Source organism: Podarcis filfolensis (assembly GCF_964270895.1).
Source record: "Podarcis filfolensis genome assembly, chromosome: 3".
Taxonomy (NCBI): Eukaryota; Metazoa; Chordata; class Lepidosauria; order Squamata; family Lacertidae; genus Podarcis; species Podarcis filfolensis.
The window spans coordinates 73,059,668-73,080,042 of NC_139606.1; the positions used below are offsets into that span (position 1 = coordinate 73,059,668).

At 39.0% G+C, this 20,375-nt stretch overlaps 1 protein-coding gene across 14 annotated transcripts in view; it reads left to right on the plus strand.

Annotated features, from left to right (window-relative positions):
• The window catches only part of AFDN (afadin, adherens junction formation factor), a 91,570-nt gene that overhangs the window by 63,885 nt on the left and 7,310 nt on the right, over positions 1-20,375 (plus strand). For 3 of the 14 annotated variants that reach the window (XM_083605961.1, XM_083605963.1, XM_083605964.1), the window contains 9 exons: positions 6,845-6,910; positions 7,039-7,112; positions 7,959-8,077; positions 9,082-9,270; positions 10,116-10,207; positions 10,334-10,522; positions 11,921-12,949; positions 17,908-18,036; positions 19,702-19,798. In XM_083605961.1, coding sequence (XP_083462087.1) covers positions 6,845-6,910; positions 7,039-7,112; positions 7,959-8,077; positions 9,082-9,270; positions 10,116-10,207; positions 10,334-10,522; positions 11,921-12,949; positions 17,908-18,036; positions 19,702-19,798 — 1,984 coding nt within the window. Of the gene's footprint in view, positions 1-6,844; positions 6,911-7,038; positions 7,113-7,958; positions 8,078-9,075; positions 9,271-10,115; positions 10,208-10,333; positions 10,523-11,920; positions 12,950-14,395; positions 14,432-17,901; positions 18,037-19,701; positions 20,216-20,375 lie in introns of all 14 variants that reach the window. The other 11 variants (XM_083605966.1, XM_083605969.1, XM_083605967.1 and 8 more) reach the window with 8 other exon arrangements.

Here is a 20,375-nt window from a genome sequence, read left to right on the forward strand (position 1 = left end):
GTCCACGATAGCCATAAAGTGAGTAACTGAACTGCATCTCATCCTATTGACTGAGGTGTGGGGAGTGAACAGGCAGCAGAGAGGCTCACCCTGATGACGTTTCATTCTAATGTGAATTATTGTTCCACCAGTTTCCAGCCACCAGATGGTGCACTGTACCAGTATTGTAAAGCTGCCACATATTTAACAAATTTAAAGAGCTAGTTGGTAGGTGGCAGTGTTCTAAAACAGCATTTATATTTCAGGGAAGAGATTTTAAGATCTGTACGGTTGAATTCAATAATGATCTTGCATCATTTAAGCCAGAAGCAAGTCATTCACTTTTGTGTTCTGCTATTAAGATGCAAATGAACAGCTTGCTATGTCAGCACTGACCACTGTCATAAGTGACATTGCCTAGTTTGAAAGAGTCTCTGGCAGGAATACAGGTGTAGCAGCCTTCTCCGCCGCCTTCTGCAGTCATAATTCATCTTGAAAAGAATTAAACCTATTCAAGCTAGGTGGTTGCAAGAGGGAAATGACAATTTTTAATGGGACTAATCTGCGACCTCAGTGGTGGTATTTTAAAGTCTCTTTAAATGTATAGCATTTTTTACTATTAAGGACATGGTGCTTCTTGTTTCCAAAGTATTGTATCTTTGCTTGGTTGCAGAAGGGAAGAAAGAACTGGCTCTTCTGAGTGGTTTATATGTATCGAGTGTAAAAGAATGAGAGTGATCTTCGTAGCTTTATTATTAATCGTATTTTAGAAGATGTGCAAATATCTGGCAATTTTTAATTGGTGACTACTTCAGACTATTCTTATATTTTTGCTGATTGGTTCATTTTTACTTAGGACATGGTTAGTTGCCCCAGAGTATGAATGTGGGCAGGGCTGTTTCTGGCAAGTGCAGGACACAGGGCAAGTTTGCATACTAGAAATCTCTAGAGGGGAGATTTTCAACTTTTTAAGGTCTCTGGACAGTTTTAGATTTTTGAGCAAGTGCTGTGGGCATCACACCCTCTGGCCACTTCTTTTCTACCTTCCCTGAATCAGGAAATCACACAATCTATCCGGAGAGAGAGAGAGAGAGAGAGAGTGTGTGTGCGCACACTTCACTTTTTCAATGAATCTCTGTAAAAGTCATATTCAGTAGAAAAACACTTAGAGCAGAAAGAGGAAGTGAGAAAATACACCATTTTTCTAACTTTCTCCTATGGCTCTGTATACTTTTCAAGGGAGAAAAAGAAAACCTACCTCATAGTGAAGGGTTGCTGAATGGGAGGAAGGCCTCAGAGGCTTGGTGAGCCCTAGGGGAAGACATCAAGGGCACCACTGTGTCCATGGTCACAATTCTGGCAACCTCCACTCCAGCGTTCCCTCTGGATTGTCATGGTTGCTACCACTGCCACTCCCATGCCTCTTCCTCACCTCAACTCCCAAATTGTTTTGCCATTTTAACACAGCATCAGTGCTGGTGCACTTTCCTCCCCTTTATCTGAAGAAAGGGTTGCTTCCTCAGAAGCTAAGCAATCAGGGTAAGGTGGTCCAGGAAAGGGACTGTGTTGGTCATGTGTGTGGCCTCCCAAAGGATTGAGTTCCAGAGCAATTTGCTAGGGATGGTCCTGAATTCCTATGCATGTCCAAACTACACTCAAAAATTATCCCAGTAGGGATGTGTTCTTAAGCCTGCTTCCACATAAAGGTTGCATTCTCTGGATCCAGGCAAATAGAAAAGTTCTGGTAATCTCATCTGCAATGGAGAAAGCAAGAGCCCCAAATATAGACTTTTAAACTTATGTATGAGTTTCAGCTTCACATTATTAATGTTTTTCATTTTTTTGAGGTGATAAAATCTAATATTGTTGCTGTTAACATCTTATGGTGTTGTGAAATAGCCAGTTGTCTTATCAGTGGTAGTCTGGCCTCTTGACTAGAGTGCTGGCTTGACAGATCCCTGGAGCCATGACCCAGAATTAGTTCTAGGAACAGGCCGAGGTAAATCAGTATAAATTAGTTTCTAGAGGAATTTAGTGATGCCCTAGGAACTTCAAATTATCTGATAGGCATGGTTCCAGAGGGCAAACAGAAACCATTCACCTATTGCCAAGAGATTGGGACTTCGAGTTCAAATCTTGTCTGTGTTTTCCAGGAGGTATAGTAATAATCCTTCTAGCTGTTAGCATGTAGTTAGGAACATGAGCTGTTCTCTGTGATAGTAGCAGTGAGCATAGCCACACTGGCTTGAAAAGGCAATAGCCACGTTTCCAGTACCGCATTAGGAACAGAATAAATTGCCTACCATTGATGTAATGGTTTCCAGTAGTGGCCTTGCTGATGCTTCATTTCTGTTGCAAGACTTTTCTATAGCAGGAGTACTTTTTTGGTGGTAGTGGCTGGATTGCTCGGGGGTCAGGGGGGCAGTAATACTAAGAGACTAAGGGCAGAATTTAGTGCTCTAAGTCTGAAAGATGTTTCGATGTTAAATGCTGCCTGACTTCCAACCACACTGTGGTTACATTTTATGAAATCCAGATGATTTGGAAGCAGTGTGTGCATGCAGTTTACTTTAAAAATATATCACGGGGTGGGATGGGGAGTGAGGGGAGGGGTTAGCATACGACTTCTTCCCATCTGTGGGCCAGCACTTACTTCCTGTTTAATTTGGATTTTCTGTATCTTACTGAAAAGGCCGCCTTGATTTTTCTAGGCAGTGCCTATAGTTTAATAAAGCTCTTAATGATAAACTAAAGGCAGAGTAGCATAACTGATTGTGCAAAGATTTGGAATATTGTATTGGTTGTAACTAGTGTTGATAAATGCTATGCTATATCAGTGTCCAGTTCGGAGCTGTCTTGCTGGGTGTTTTGGAAAATCTGGCAGACTGATGTTTGGGTTGTAGTCAAAGGCTGAGAAAGGATTGAAGAGTTGTATTTCTGGAGTTAAAATGTGGTTTTCTGTCGTTGGAAGAACAGAATCCTCGGTAAGTCTGTTCAAAAAGTGCTTTTCTATAAACGTTTAAAGTTGTCAGTGACTACTTCATTTGGCACTACTTGTTGTTGCATGCAGCTAAGTGATGTTCTTTTTAAAGGCTAGCACAATAAATTTTTTACCTTAAGCCAGTTCCTTTTCTGTGCTTTTTAATGACAAACATAGTGAGAAGTTTTAATCTACTGTAGTCTGCCAAGTGAACAACTGCTTCATTTACTATTGAAAGATTATGAATAATGTAAGAAGTGCGCTTTTCCTTCTATCCATAATCCAGAAATATCTTTATAAATCTTGTGATTTCGCTGTGTGAAGAATGCTAAAACATATTAAAATTGACATTCTAAATACTAAATAAGAATAAAATTAACTGACTTCAATATATTTATTTCTGTAGAGGTTCCTTTAGCTAATTTACATGTCATTTCAATTGCTCTAAGTATTGATATTGAACTACTTGATGGCATAATTGACCTAAACACAATCATGGTTGAAACGCACATTTTTCTCTCAGTGCCAGTCACCACTTTTCACAAGGAAAAGTCAAAACATTTGCTATAAAGCAGTGTTTTGTTTTTATGCCTGTACTTTGATATTGGAAAATAAAGCTCAATAACTCTTTCAAGTAATGATGGAGAAAATATCTATTATCAATGACAATAGTAGAAAGAAAATCATTGCACTAGGAAAGTGCAATACAGCATTAAACCACTGATTTATGTAAAAATTGATTTTTCAACAAACGGCTTTCATCTAACCTTTAATGTATTGTTGATGTTCACAGTCTAACAGTTCTGCATACTTACAAGCAATCCTGTGTATGTTTACTTAAAAGCAATATGTTAAAGTAATGATAGTAATGTAAAGTAATGATAGCTGCATTTTGGATTGCAGCCTCAAGCACCTAATTCTTTTATGAATTGTAACTAATATAGCTACCGTTATTCTGGGTTCCAAAGCTTATGTTAAGATGGGATAAAAGAAGAACGAAGCTTGAGTTGGTGTTATCAGCACCATGCTCTCACCAACTCCAGCTTCCACTACTTCAGATTTTCAAATAAGATTAGTGGCTGATATTTTCACATCATACTGTTTAGCAGTTTCTTGAAGAAGAATGTATAGAAAGAATGGGAAAAGCTTTATATCATTCTCACTTTCTGTTCTGCTATGTCTCAGAAACAAGCTTTTATGAGAGCTGCTATAGCCCAAATGGGAAAAGTAAATGGCCTGATTACAGTGTGAATTGAGTGCCTTTGATCCAGAGATCTATGAGCAGTCTTACACTCACAGAAGAGAGGTGGTTTTCCCCAGTTGCCCTTTCCCTCACTGACTGTGAACATTTGTTCTGGAGGATAGCAGTGAGACAGGGAATTTGCAAAAAATCACAAACCACTTCCATGAGTGGGAGCCTCCACTGAATTGCAACTCCTTTCCGTGAATGGAAGGATTTGTAACATTTACAGGACATCAGGCTACTCTTCTCTGACACTTGAGAGATCACTCAGAGTTCTATTTTCCACATGGAGATTTAAAAAATGGACAAAACATACAAGTGCCCCTCTGACAGTTAGATGCACAGTCCTTTCTACCTTCTATGTAGACAAAAGTTATGCAGCAAATTGAGCATGCATATATTGCGGAGGAAGGTTCCTAGCTAGGTAAAGTCAATAGTCCAGTGGTTGAGCACATGCTTTGCATGCAAATAATCCCACATTCAATCCCCAGCATTTTCAGGTAGGGCTGTGATGGAGTCTGCCTGAAGTTCCACTGACAGTTGGGTGTCTACAGTATTGTGCTAAAGAGACCAGTGGTCTGACATACATATAGTACATATGGAACTATATGTATATGTATGCCTATACTTATACCACATGTATACATGTATGTATGGAAATAAATTTGTTACAGATGAGTTCTCTTGCTTTAGAATCTATTTTAATACTTATAAAGTGTAAAAAGTGTTCTAAGTGCTGTATAGATATTAAAGATAAGATTGGTATATTGAAGGTTGGCACTAATAATAATAATAATATTTTTATTATTTATACCCTGCCCATCTGTCTGGGTTTCCCCAGCCACTCTGGGTGGCTCCCAACCGAATGTTAAAAACACAATACAGCATTAAACATTAAAAACTTCCCTAAACAAGGCTGCCTTCAGATGTCTTTTAAAAGTAAGATATTTGCTTATTTCCTTGACATCTGATGGGAGGGCATTCCACAGGGTAGGCGCCACTACTGAGAAGGCCCTCTGTCTGGTTCCCTGTAACTTCACTTTTTGCAGTGAGGGAACCTTCATAACATATATTTTATTGAAATCACCTGATGTGGCTAAAGTCTGTTTAGATAAGCAGACACACATCTACTTGGCTGCCCTGTCATCAACTCACATTGTGTCTTCTGGAAGAAGGGCAGCATTGGTGTCCTGTCATGATTTTACAACTTCAAAGAATTAGGTTTGATCAAGAATGCTATGCAAGATGCAACTAGTTCAAATCAAGGCACTTTTTACCTCACCTTCCGCAACTTCTTCCTTCTGCTTCACATTTCTTAACAAAGCCTTTGCTTCTGCCACACTTGTTGCGGTTTATGAAATCAAAGGTTCTGTTAAGGAATTTGAAGCAAAAGGAAGAAGCTGTGGAAAGTTGGGATTAATACTGGTTGCAAATGTGTACCATTCACAGAAGTATATTCTTGCATTTCAGCTTTAGAAGCCATTGAACAATACACATGCTATGCAACTCACATAAATTCAGCAGGGCTTCTGTTTAAGAAATTGCAAGCTAACAAATAATCAGGGATTTAGTGTGATGTAGCTGTTGAAGAGTCTGAATTAAGAGTTGGCAGTACTTGTTCACCTCACAGTTCAACTATGAACTTGCATTGTCTTGCCCTGGACCACCTAATATCTTCCCCTCAGTTCCTCTGCCCACCAGCCAATCAGTAATATAAGTATTGTGATACTGGCTGCCCTTACAGAGATGGCCATAGAGGTCAGTGAGATACTCCTATATTTCTATTTGTATAATAAAACAAAATGTAAAGAATGTCATCACACAGCCCCTGTTGGAGGATTTGTAGTTTTGCATCCCAATCCTGAATGTGCATTAATTCGGGATGGGATAGGGGAGCAAATATGAAGTGGTGGTTTAAAGCAACAGAAGTTTGAGTAAAGCAAGGTAGGAGGGAGCTGACAGGAAAATGGGGTATTTAATCAAGCAAACACTCATATGTGTGCAATATCAATCAACTGAACTTAACATTCTCCATCTGACAGGCTTAAGATTCTGTTCATCTTAAAGGTACAGTAACATACATCATCATGGAGGAGGGGGAAACGCAAAGGGGGCTGTTAACTAGGAGAATGCATGGAAATGGGGAGATCTATGTGCAAAGGAGAGTTGAGAAAAGGAGGAAGAGGGAGATAGGAAAAAGAAGATGAAGGTGAAAATGGGAATGCAGAGAGCTGCAAAAAGGGGAATAAGAGGTGTGGGGATGCAGGTGAAAGCATTTGCACGAAAGGTCTGTGGAATAGGAGGGGATGATGGCTTCATAATGGGGTGGGAAGCAAAAAGGGTGCTTAGTAGTTGCAATGTGTGGGAAGAGGAAGATGCAGGCTAGCAGGATGTGTTGCACTAATGGAGGGGGAAGAGGAGGATGCATGGATCTGGGAGTGAAGATGAAAATGGTTGCAAAGCAGAACTGCAGAACAGAAGAGAGTGGCTTCATAAGTGTGGTTGGGAAGGTGAAAAGCAAGCTTAGTAGTTGCATGGGGTGGGAAGGGATTAATGTGGGGAGAATTGCAGGATTTGCAACTTGTCAGAAAAAGCAACCTTTATTGTGCATTTGTAATAAGAATTGTTTTATCTCTTTCTAGGGCGCTGGTCAAGATAAACTTGGAATCTATGTCAAGTCTGTGGTCAAAGGTGGTGCTGCAGATGTGGTTAGTAGTACCTTTAATTATTAAATTACTAAAATTTCAGTGATTAATTTTGAATAGTTATCAACTACATAGCTTAGTTTGGCTAATCTACTGTATAATGTACCTTTGTCTTATGAAACATTTAACAGGATGGCCGACTGGCTGCAGGGGATCAGTTACTTAGTGTGGATGGACGCAGTTTGGTTGGACTATCCCAAGAGAGGTATGTCATGCTTTTATGTGTTTGTAGAAGAGTGGTGTGGTTATAAATCACATAGGACTTTTCCTCTCATCTTTTACACCCCTTGATTTAATTGACATATATTCCATTCTCAACCTCCTCTGTCTTTAATCACTGGTCATGCCATAGATGTTGAGACACATTTGCTCACCCAAACTTGTGTAGTATAGTGCTGTGACTTGCAATGGCTCTGGATTTTTTGAATTGTAGGAGGCATTTGGTGTTTCCTGAGAAAAGTGACTGCGTTTTTCATCTTTATGCTATCTGGTCTGCCAGACTGTTTCACAGACTTGTAGCACTTCTATTAGAGCCATACGGGAAAAATTGAGCCCTTTTGCCGCAGTTGCAGAAGTGGGATTGCACAGATTGGCAACCCAGCCAATCAAAACAACAATAACACTAGTGTACCCTTTTCTGCTGCAGTACCACTGATAGTAGCTCAGAGTGTCTCATCAAAGAAAATTCTGATTCCCAAAGTCTGTGATTAAATCCTGTATTCGATTTAAAGCTTGCAGTCCTTGCAGTTTTAAAGACAGTCATTTGTGCCATTTCTACTTTAGAAAATAAACTGGCAATTTTTTGTGTGGTGTGTGCGGTTTTTTTACTTAGAGAAAGTTTGGATGAGTTGTTTAGCGTGCAAGACATTAAATGAAATTTTATTCTACTCATGGTTCATAAAGAGGCCCTTTTTCCAAATATTACTATTTTAAACAAATTAGTTTTATCTTTTATCTGGAAAACTGTGTACTTTCTCTTTGATCTTTAGTACTATCTTGCTATTGTCAATTATAGTATTTTTAAATTAATTTTATTTAACTCTCACCTCAGGGCAGCAGAGCTGATGACAAGAACAGGATCAGTAGTGACGCTAGAAGTAGCAAAACAAGGAGCAATTTATCATGGTTTAGCAACTTTGCTTAACCAGCCGTCTCCAATGATGCAAAGAGGTAAACAACTTGAAATATTTTTGTCCGCATACATTTTTGGGTGAAAACCAATCTTAAATCTCCATGCTTTCTAGAAATAGTGTTTGAATAAACATAGTACAGCCTAATTCACTCATTATTCTTTCTCTGAAGGACTGCAGTGTTAAATGTGTTGATGGTTGTTCCCCAAAAGGAATGAGAACACAGACTATTTCTTAATCTGTTTCCTTCTCTGTTAAATTTGAGGAATGATAATAACCTTTTGAAAGGACAAAACAGTCAAGATTGTCAAGCGTTTTGAAGATTAGATTAAAACATTTTCTATGGGTTGGTACTGTTTGGCAAACATATATTGAGTCTGACCTCTGATCCATCTGGCCTAGTACTGCCTACTCTGACTGGCAGCAACTCTGCAGATACCCGCTGCATAATATCCTTTTAGCTGGAGATGCTGGGGTTGAACATAGAACACAATGCATGCAACACCTGTGCTTTTGCCCTGACTATGTGCTTCCCCAACTTGGATAGGAGTGAGAATACTGCATTTCATTTCTTTTGGCCCAGTAAATACAGATTGTGTGGCAGCTCTGTTCATTTGTTAATTTCACTGGCTTGGAAGGAGCTGTAATTCAAGTGATTCCTGATTCATCTCTCATTTAGAAGCCACTTTCATTTCGCGTGAGATACTACCACCTCAGTATTAATTCACCTTAAGAAGGAAGCAGGAGGTGCTTCATAGTTTAGCCTCTGTCTGAGCTTGTCTTCAAAGAACCTTCCTCCTAGTAATAGAAAGGAGAGTGTCCAGTGGCTAAAGCCCCATTTGACCAGCACACAGCAGGCAAATTCACAGTTAAGTCCAAATTCTCAATTCACTTCCCTTCACCCAATTTCATTCATCTGGGATTAGGGGAATGACTTCAAGATCACATACCAGGTTCCGGCAGCTTTGAATCCAAGCAGTAATCATATGAGAAGTTAAGCAATGATTGTTCTCATACAACTTCTCTCTCTTTCTGGAGTTTCAGACCGCCGTGGCTCAGGTAAACCCCGACCAAAGAGTGAAGGATTTGAGCTATATAACAACTCTGCTCAGAATGGATCCCCTGAGAGTCCCCAGTTGCCTTGGACAGAATATAATGAACCAAAGAAATTGCCAGGGGATGACAGACTGATGAAAAACCGAGCTGATCACCGATCTAGTCCCAATGTAGCAAGTAAGCAGGAAATGGTTTAAAGATGTTTATATGGACCATGTTTCTGTAGAGGACTGAAATGCTCTGAAAATGAATGGAATAAAAATTTGATAGTTAGCTACAGGGGCTAAATTCTAAAGAAGGTAGGCCTCCACAGATGTTATGAAACGCCCAACGCATTACATCAGATTGTGAGTCCTCACAGGCCATCATTCAGCTTGTAAGTGCCTGGGACAAGAGGTGAGCCAAAGAAGATATCAGAGGCTTTCAGGAACCTGCTGTAGTGGGTATATGTTTATGTAAAATTATGTACAGTGGTACCTCAGGTTACAAACGCTTTGGTTTACAAATGCTTCAGGTTACAGACTCTGCTAACCCAGAAATAGTACCTCGGATTAAGAACTTTACTTCAGGATGAGAACAGAAATCGGGCAGCAGCAGCACGGCAGCAGCGGGAGGCTCCATTAGCTAAAGTGGTACCTCAGGTTAAGAACAGTTTCAGGTTAAGAACAGACCTGAACGAATTAAGTTCTTAACCCGAGGTACCACTGTACTGAGACCCCTAAGTACATGCATACATCATTTGATTTGTATGTTGCCTTTCCATAGTTAAAACTATGCTCAAGGCAGCTTACAACATGAAGAAATATACATAATATAACAAAAATACAGTAGTCATAAATATGTACAGTAGGCTAGTTATTCCACCCCTGAATAGCTAGCTGTGAAACAAATTATATATACTATTTTTCTTACATTATTTAAGAGGAGCAAACAAGTTTATCAGCCTTGTTATTTCTCTTAGTTTGAATTAGTTCTCTTGTGTAGGCAACAAAGGTGGTTTAATTTTTTTTCCCCCTCAACAGACCAGCCTCCAAGTCCTGGGACCAAGAATGCATATGCAGCTGGAACCACTAACAAGATAACATCAGTGTCTACTGGAAATCTTTGCACAGAGGTTAGAAGTAGCAAGCAAAAAAAAATATTACCATATATATATATATATATATAAAATATAAAACATCACAGTGTGGTGTGTTTTAATAGGTACAAAAGTGTAAATGATCTTTCTATATTTATACAGGAACAGATACTACCATCCAGACCTGAAGCATATCCTATCCCAACACAAACTTACACCAGAGAATATTTCACATTCCCAGCCTCCAAATCCCAGGATCGAATGGGTCCTGCTCAGAATCAGTGGTCGAGTTATGAAGAGAAACCCCAAATTCCACCTGAAAGTAATCATTATATCAGTGTTGCAATGCAGGTTAGAAATTTGCTTTTATCAACTAAGTTAACTGAATGGTTTTGGTGTTGTGGTATGGAATAATAAGATTATTGGTCCCCTAATATTTAGTACTTGTAAAAATATCTCTGGTTTGTTACAGCTGCTATTTGTTATTTGGTTAGCTTTAAAATTAGAAATTAAAGGTTCACAGTATATCTAAATTGCTAAGAAAGGTTCCATACATACTGGCATCTTGTATGAAAACTTGACAATATATATTTAGAGTTGATGCTTGAAACATAGCAATAGTAAACAATATTGGGAACATTACTTTTGCCAAAGGTTTGTGTCTTAAGAGTGACTGTAAATGCAGTTTAGTATTCAAAGACTGCATTAACTATTGTCAAACCATAAAACGCCTGTTTAAGTTGTGTTCGCTTTTAAATACCCAAGTCATTAGCAATCTGCTAGTAGCGTTTTCACAGTGCATCTTACACAAGTTGCTTTGTGTTCAGTGCTTCTGGACTAATAGAGCATAAGAAATGCTTTCATTCCAAACAATGCATTCTTTCTAGGTCATGGTTAAGGTCATTGATAGAGAAGCAGCAAATAAGTTGCCTTTGTTCATAGTTTCTAACTACGATTCTTTTGCATCTGGTCAACTTTGTGCCTAAAATAAATCTTGGAAGGAACACTTAAGGAATTTTGAATTAAAATTAAAATTTATAGATGGTTTCATTGGAGCTTCTAAGGTATGTGGTGCCTTATTATCAAATGGTGTTACATGCTGTGCAGTGGTTGTGTTTTTCACTTAATGCTAGAGAACTTCACAGTGATCTAATCAAAATGCAGCATATCTGTGAAGATGGAATATTTTACCAGGGATTTAATGATCAGATGTTTTCCTGCCCTATATAACTATGAGAAGGAGTGGGGAAATACAGTAAAGTGAACAGATGGCTCCACTTCCGGTGCTGCTCTTAGGGTTAATTGTGATTATAATAAAAGCTTGTCACAGCAGTTGGGGGCAAGACTAGATAAGTTACTGTGCTTCAGTTATTCTTGTAAGTTGCTAGCCCTACATCTTCTGTGGGAATACGTTTCAGAGCTGGAAGTAGTTTCAGTTTGGCATTGTTGTGAGTTCTGTGTGAGAATGGGTATACAGCCTAAATTAGGTTGCTGTTCTTTCTCCTCCCAAAGTAATTTCGTAATCGTGTATCAAAGCTCACAGACCTCTAGAGCTTGCATAACTTGTTTGGAATGAAAGCCTGTATGCAGTACTTGGAACTGTTGCAACATGCTGTTTATGAAAGTGTTGATTTTACAGGAAAGTGAGTAAGCATTTCATCATCACTCTAGAATGCTATAAACTGTCATTTAGTAATTTTTTTCTGTATATGAATTCTAACATGTGAAAACTTTTTTTCCTTCTTCAAGCGTGTAACACGTTCTCAGGAGGAACTACGAGATGATAAAGTTTATCAGCCAGAAAGGAGTCGACTAGAAGTTGCCATACGAAAAGATGTGGAATATATTGATCGCAAATCAGACAGTGATCCATGGATGAATTCTTCTGTGGATTCTAGCACATCAAGCCAAGAGCATCTAAACCATTCCTCTAAATCTATTCCCCCTGGTTCTTCTTTAACCAAAACTGGACCTGGTCGCTGGAAAACTCCTATTGTTTCTCAACCAGTATCACTAGTGACTTCCCAGTCCACCAGAACAGACCTCCCTCCCCCTCCCCCTCCTCCACCAGTGCACTATGCAACTGACTTTGATGGGCTGCAAATGGATTTGCCTCTTCCGCCCCCGCCGCCACCTCCAAGCCAGTTGGGGCCACAGTCATCATCTCAGGTTGCTGCTGCAGAACGCAAAAAGAGAGAAGAACATCAAAGGTGGTATGAAAAAGAGAAAGCCCGTTTAGAGGAAGAGCGAGACAGGAAGCGTCGGGAGCAGGAAAGAAAACTGGGGCAAATGCGTTCTCAGCCACTAATTCCTGCGCAGTCCCTACTTCCTCCAGTTTCAGTTCAGCAGGTGAAACCAGAAAAGCCTTCAACATTGCAGAGACCCCAGGAAACCGTCATTAGAGAATTACAGCCCCAGCAGCAACCCCGAACCATTGAGCGAAGAGATCTGCAGTACATCACTATCAGCAAAGAAGAGTTGTCCTCTACTGATAGTTTATCTCCTGACCCTTGGAAACGAGATGCGAAGGAGAAGCTGGAGAAGCAGCAGCAGATGCACATTGCAGACATGCTGAGCAAAGAGATTCAGGATCTTCAGAATAAGCCAGATAGAACAGCTGAAGAGAATGACCGCCTGCGCAAGCTCATGCTGGAGTGGCAGTTCCAGAAACGACTCCAAGAGTCAAAGCAAAAAGATGATGATGAGGACGATGAAGAAGATGATGATATTGATACTATGCTGATTATGCAGCGACTGGAAGCTGAGAGAAGAGCAAGGGTAAAATGAGAGAATCCTTTTAATAAGCTGTTTGTATTCTAAAATGTCTGTTAGCCTAAACAAAACCCCCACCTTAGATATCACCACAGGATAAAGGAGGACTGGACTCTCTTATTGTCCCTGTCTTTCATTGTATATAATGAAGTTTGGTCTAATCTGTTTTGACTTTGTCCAAGTAAGTGGTGTATTATAAGCTACTAACTGGAAAGCTTGAGCTGAAGATAGCTCTATTTCCAGTTCCCTCCCTACTCCCAGCCCCCCAAATAGCAAGGGAATGACAGAAAAATTAGACATCCTTTCTAATAAATAGATGTTGATCCCTGCTTTGTTTAAGTCTAGTATATGATTGCATACATATATAGTTGTCCATAAGGGCAAAAAGTGAAGGACTGTCACCTGTATTTTTTTTAAGTAAGCCTAGTTTTAATTCTGCTTGATTTTTGTACATTCATGAAGCCAATGCCACAACATATTTTATGTTCATGTTTCATCTGTCAAAATGCATAGCATGATTTGGATTTTTAATTCCACAAGAGTGATGATATGGTTCTTTCATTGGTGAAAACACAAAACTACAGAAACTGATTCAAAACGTACAGAAACTTTTTTCATGCAGCAGCATATAAACTAACTCAAGGATTTTGTACTTGACAGTGATGAAAGTTAAAAGTGGTGCAATTCTTTAAAGATTTGTAAATAATTGGTCTATAAATTATGCTGCTTTTGCCACAGTGAAAAGCATTTGCTTTCCAAGGCAACCATTTTATGCATTTTCTCAATGAAAGTGTTGCTTTATTTTTATTTTTCTACTTTTCTGCACTGCAACTTAAATCAGTTTCTTAAAGCTAAGTGTGATAAGACAGATTCATTATATGGTATCTTGTGGTTGCTGCCTCTTGTTTTGTCACACAGCTTTATTAACTACATTACTATATCATTTAAAAACAAAATTCTTTATTTTGGGTTATCTAACACATTAATCTTGTTCTTTTAAAATCTGCATTATAATTCTTTGTTAGGTGGTCATCTCTGTTGCATAACATCTGCTAAATCATTCCTTTCCACTAGGACTGATAAATTTACATTTTGTACGTTTTAGAAATATTATCCCCCATCTCTAATAACCAAATATTTTTAAAATGAGGTAACTAATTGGCTGCTTTTTTTGCAATAAAAATTGTATAGCTCTTTATCCACTTATAGATGGACTGTGTTTTCTATCTTAAAGGACACAGTTTACAGAAATAACTTGCTTTTTAAAACTATTTTTTACTGATTTATTTAGAAATGTTCACCAATTCCACATTAGCTTATCAAACAGTGATTTCCATTTTTCCTTTTATACAGCTGTAGTAACAAATCAAAGTGCTTTTGGCATAGTGCACATCTAAATTTATCCTTATTTTCACTGAGCATCTTTCTTTTTCCTTCTCTTATTACCTGCAGCAGACTGCTATGCCAGCAATCTCTGTTCTAGATTTGGTATGTTCTTATTTCTTTCTCTTCAATGCCTTTTTCTTACTGCTTTTTATCCTTTTCTTCTTTTTAATTAATAATGATCCAATATGCATTGGATATTGCTTTCTGAGTGCTTTATGGCAGGGTGTAATGTGTTAAAGGGCTGTAAGCAAGCACACAGCCGTTGCTTGAGGTATGTTCCTAGCTTTTCCCCACTCCTGCCTTTATTCTTTAAAAGTTGTGTTCTGTTTGCATCTTTGAATTGTTTGCAGCTGTGTCCGACCATTTATAGGAATAATATATCTAACATTTTCCAAAAATAACCCTTAGCTTTGATAAACATTATATGTAGCTGGGACTGAATGGCTCCCTTCTTTTTTATTGTTGTTACTCCCTTGTCCCGCAAACCATAGATTTAATTAAATTTATTCTAACCATTTCAATATTCAACTTCTAAACCATTTATCGTTTCTTGCTCCCATAATGGATAGTTTGGCATTCACATTAATTTCCTAGAAACTATTTGCTTTAGCGCTTTGCTTTTTGGAATGCTACCTTGAAGTAAAAAGTTTGGAACTCATTTATAATTATTCTAAATATCTATATAAAAATAACCCTTTAGTTGATCAGTAAGGGATATGCTGCTAGTAAGTAGCAATATTGTGTCAGAAGCTAACAGCATTATAATATAGACAGAACTATGCATCTCAGCAGGCTTGCCATGATATATAGCTGTTTTATGAGGCAGAAATGAGGTTCTCTGTACCCTGATCACCTAATAATTTCTTACTTCTGTTTGCCCTGTGATACAGCTTGTGATCGGGTTGGCACATTGTAGTTTCCTTTCACCAGCATTTTTTATTTTTATTTTTCCTCAAACAAAACCAGTGTATAGATGTTAAAATAACTCTCAAGCTATAGAAAATTTTCTGTTTCTGGATTTTTGAACACAATCTAACCTATGTCACTCCACATATTTAAAGGGAAGAGATGAAGGATATAAAATAGAATTATAGTTAAAAACTTTTGTCTCCCTATCCCATTTAATTTCTTTTGAAGCTTCTCTTTTGAGTAACACCACTATGACATTTTGGCATTTACAATTTGAGTCTCTTCAGCAGTGTGGGACATAGTCCAGTAGTTCTCCTTTATTCTTTCATGACATTTTCTGACAGGTTCTTAACTAGATAATATCCACATATCTCTTCAAGGACACTTTCTGAAATCATTTTACTTCTGTAAAATCTTCCCAGTAATGTAAGATGATCTGCTGTGCAGAAATAGGCCCTCCTTGAACATGAGTGAATACTTTTGCACTTACCATGCACTTTATTCACATGATTTTTTTCACGTTAAATGACTGCAAATGGTTCCTTCACTGTGGAAATCCTTATGCAATGTCAAGAAGAACCAAATATATTACTCTAAATAGCTATTCACTTGAGCAGGCTGTCAAGGCTAGATCAATTCTAGTGCCATTTTTTAAAACTAAATGGGCAAAGGGACCTGTGCCTTTTGACTTGCATACCTGGTGGACAAACACATGTAATTCTTGGTTTTTTAACAAGTTCTTTTTCTAATTTACACTGTAAAGTACATAGCTGGGTTTTTTTAGTAGGATTAGTGCCATTTTCAAAAGCTGAATAGAGCTAGAAACAAACCTTCCCTCCAACACTGTATGCCTGCTGACCCACAGACCCTCTCCAACTGGAGAGGGGGGAGGCAAGTGAGAGGAAAGAGATAGATTTACCAAAATATTGTACATCTATGCATTTACACTATAAAGCATTTCACTGCTCATTCAGTTAGCTCATCAGCACTTTAGGAAAGGGGTGGCTAATCTGTGCTCCAGATGTTGTCGAATTGCAGCTCCCATCATTTGTACCCATTAGCCACGCTGGCTGAGGCTGATGGAGGTGTAATCCAGCAACATCCATAATCATAGAATCATAGAATCATAGAGTTGGAAGAGACCACAAGGGCCATCGAGTCCAACCCCCTGCCAAGCAGGAAACACCATCAGAGCACTCCTGACATATGGTTGTCAAGCCTCTGCTTAAAGACCTCCAAAGAAGGAGACTCCACCACACTCCTTGGCAGCAAATTCCACTGTCGAACAACTCTTACTGTCAGGAAGTTCTTCCTAATGTTTAGGTGGAATCTTCTTTCTTGTAGTTTGGATCCATTGCTCCGTGTCCGCTTCTCTGGAGCAGCAGAAAACAACCTTTCTCCCTCCTCTATGTGACATCCTTTGATCGCTGGAAGACCCCAGCGATCCCTGGTGTAAAATGAGGTGAAATGAGGGGGTGAAAAAGTTGAGAGGAATTTTTTTTTGAATTATTATATATAATAAATATATAGAGAGAATGGGCCTTTTCTGTGGTGGCTCCTCAATTATGGAATGCTCTCTCCAGAGAGGCTCATCTAGTGCCATCATTACATGGCAAATTCCTCTTTACCCAGGCCTATGGCTATTAAATAATCTGTGGCCTGTAAAAGTGTGGGGGAGAGGACTGTTACTATTATGTTTATTTTACTATTAGGTGTCTGTCAGTATGCTTTTTACTATATTATGTTTTTTTATCATTGGTGTTTTGTAATGTGTTTCTAATATTGTACATTGCCCTGAGATCTTTTGATGAAGGGTGGTATAGATATTGACATGATGGTGATGATCACTACAGCATTTGTGTGCCTTTTGAACCTTCCAAATCCACATTGATTTAAAACTCCTAATTTCCCCCTGTCCTTACGTTCTGCTTTCAAGTGGACCAGCAGTTTCATAAAGAGATGTTGATTTCAAGCTGAGATTAGCTCTGAGAATTTCACCATTACAAACGAGTAAAAAACAGCAAGTGCCTGGTTCTTCTTGTGTTTGTATCATTGTGCTCTCCAACATGGACCTTTGGTATCTTCTTTCGTGGGGAGCAGAAACTTGCCCCACATTAGATGTTTGTTTGGGTGGGGAGATGCTGCAAGCCTCCAGCCATCACAGCAATGTAGTGGTATAGAAAACAAGTGTAAGTCGCTTGCATTCCCTCCCCACAGATTTAGCCAAAGTGCTGCTCTCCAGATGCTGTTGAACTTCAACTCCCATCATGCCTAATTGTGGCCATGCTGCCTGGGGTTGATGGCAGTTGTAGTATAATGACACTTGAAGGGCATCACATTAACAGCCTTCACAAATGACTGAAGTTAAACTGTGGAGAAGAAACATGCATGTTCTCTAGGGACAGGGAGAAGAAAAGAAATTCCTCTGCACATTTCTTTTCTCTCAGTAAAAAACGGTAGTAATTTTCCAGAGTTTTAAGAGGAAATACTGATCCTCATCGCATGACCAAAATTTTCTGCTTTAGCAGTGACAAAATAACACCTGTGTTGGACTATGGGTTTTTAAAAAATGAACAAACCAAGAGTTTCTCTTCAGAATTTCTGTCCTGAGGATTCATTTGCCCTTATTTGGGGAAAAAAAATTGAAGACAGATCTTTGTTAGCTACAGGATGAAGAGCGTAGACGGCAGCAGCAGTTGGAAGAAATGCGTAAAAGGGAAGCAGAAGACAGGGCCAGGCAAGAAGAAGAACGCCGGCGCCAAGAGGAGGAGCGGACAAAGCGAGAGGCTGAACAAAAGGTTATGACCCCCTTGAGTGAAGCAAAAAATATTTGTATGCTTGACTGCTAAGAATTCAATTTTTAATGAATGGTGGATAGACACCCTATTTTATGCTACTGTAGAACAGGTTAGCTCTATGTGCACAAACCTTGAGAGTTACTGCATTGCTTGCTACTTTTATAGTGCTTAACAAGTATTGGATGCCGTATGCTAGCTAAAACCAGGAAGCAGACCCCATTGGCAGGCTTAATAAATGGCAAGATATATAGGACAAATGCAAAAATAAATATACTACGAGGTTGTTGAATATTTAGCACAATGAGAGAGATTCAAGATGAAATTCAGTCCAGGTGGTTAGAACAAAAGAATGAAAGTGGCAAAAAGGTTAAAGATGATTTAAAAATTAAGAGAAAAAATATTTTTAAGCTTTTCAAAGGAGGGAAGAGCCATCAGGCAAGGTATGAAGTTGTAGAATTCCATGCGAAGGGCACATAGGTGCTCTTTTCTTCACCGTTCACCTCCCTCTTGTGTGCAAGTTCTCCATAACCACCCACTGCCAATATGATTCAGAATCTTGTTGGTCCATTCTCACCATAGCTAACAGGATCCTTAACCATGTAGTTTCACTGATTAAAAGTTTTGAGCTGTTAGCAACAATCTCATAAGGAGCAGTGCAGATGTAACAACCATGATTTAGGGAGTAGGCTGAATTCCTATTTATATATGAACAACTCTTTCCCATCTCAAAAAACGTTCACTGAATCGGCCTGTAGTTAACCATGATTAGCAATGAATGGACAAATGTAAAATTGAACCATGGTTGAATAGTACTGCTTCAATGGCTCCCTTTACTGTTCCAAAGAATGATTGAGAGAGATGGGGGATTTTTGTATTAGAAAGGAATGAAGGGGTATGGGCTCTTGCCAGGTCCTCAGTCCATTGTGTGGATTGTCTCTTAAGAGAATGCAGGTAACAAAGCTCATTAAGTATAAAACTTCTCACTATCAGTTGAATGGTAAACTGAATCGTAATGTTTGTTTTCATTGGTCTGGTATGTATGTGCAAGTTAAAGTTTGGCATTAACTTTCACTCTGTATTGAATATATGTTCAGTATGTTATTTGTCAATAGAGACAGGAAATACTGTTTCCCTTCAGTATCAGCTTAAATAAGGGAGTAATATCTGTTCAATAATTTAAATTCAAAGAAGTTGTACTGTATATACAGTGCTTCAGACACCTTAGAATACAGTTCAAGAAGCTCTATAGAATTGGCAGGGTAGAGCGATACCTAATTTCTAGAGCAGTATACTGTCAATACAATGAATGCCAATACAATTTTAAAGTGATAACTTGAAAAGGATGGGTAAACTTTAGTGAGCTACTGGTTTTCTTCTCATTAAAAGCAAGGTAGAATTCTACATCAGTTGTATTTAGCCTTATGTGTGCACCGTTCCTTTAAACTCTATGCAATGTTTGGTAATGTTTAAGTTTAATTTTCTCCGTGAAAATATGTACCATGTCTTAAGTGCAAAGATTACTCAGCATTTGACGAAGCTTGTAAATAATTTATAATAGTAAGCATTGCAAATTTACTGGGTATAAGAAACTGAGTTTTATTTTGTTGGTATAAAAATGGCCTTCTCCGACGTTTGTTTGACCATTTGTTTCCTTTGGGCCCACAGAGGCGACAAGAAGAAGAATATTACAATCGCTTGGAAGCTGAAAGGCGCCGTCAGCATGATGAGGCAGAACGGAGATTGCTGGAGCCCGATGAGCCTGGTCTGTACAGACCTCCGCTTCCACGGGAATATGAATTCCCACCCTTGCCCCCTTCATCTAATGCTCCTCCTCCCCCACCTCAGCGAAACACCTCTTACCTCAAAACACAGGTCCTCTCCCCAGATACGCTTTATACTGCCAAGTTTGTTTCATACAATGATGAGGAGGAGGAGGACTCCTGTCTAGCAGCAGGTCAGGATAAGTACTCCAGTACAAGAAAGTCTTATGGTGACCTTCCTCCTGCCAGCCTTAAGCCACAGCAGCCCTCACGCCAGCCACGCCCAGCCTCAGATGGCATATTTCTTTCCAACTCATTCCAGCCATCCTCGGTCAATGCCAACAGTACTGCTTTCAAAACGAGCCAGCCCCCTCCCCTACCAAACAAACCGAGTTTCATCAATCCCAGCAGCTCAAAAGGTAGACGCAAAATTTTAATTAAGAATCTTTTCTGTATGAAACTCTCTCCACATTTCCCGCTATGGTGTTCTGAACAAAATCACTTCATGATTATATCTCACTTGATCACTGTCCTAAGCATGGTGGTCCGACTTCAGTGCTGATGTGCTACTGTAAATCC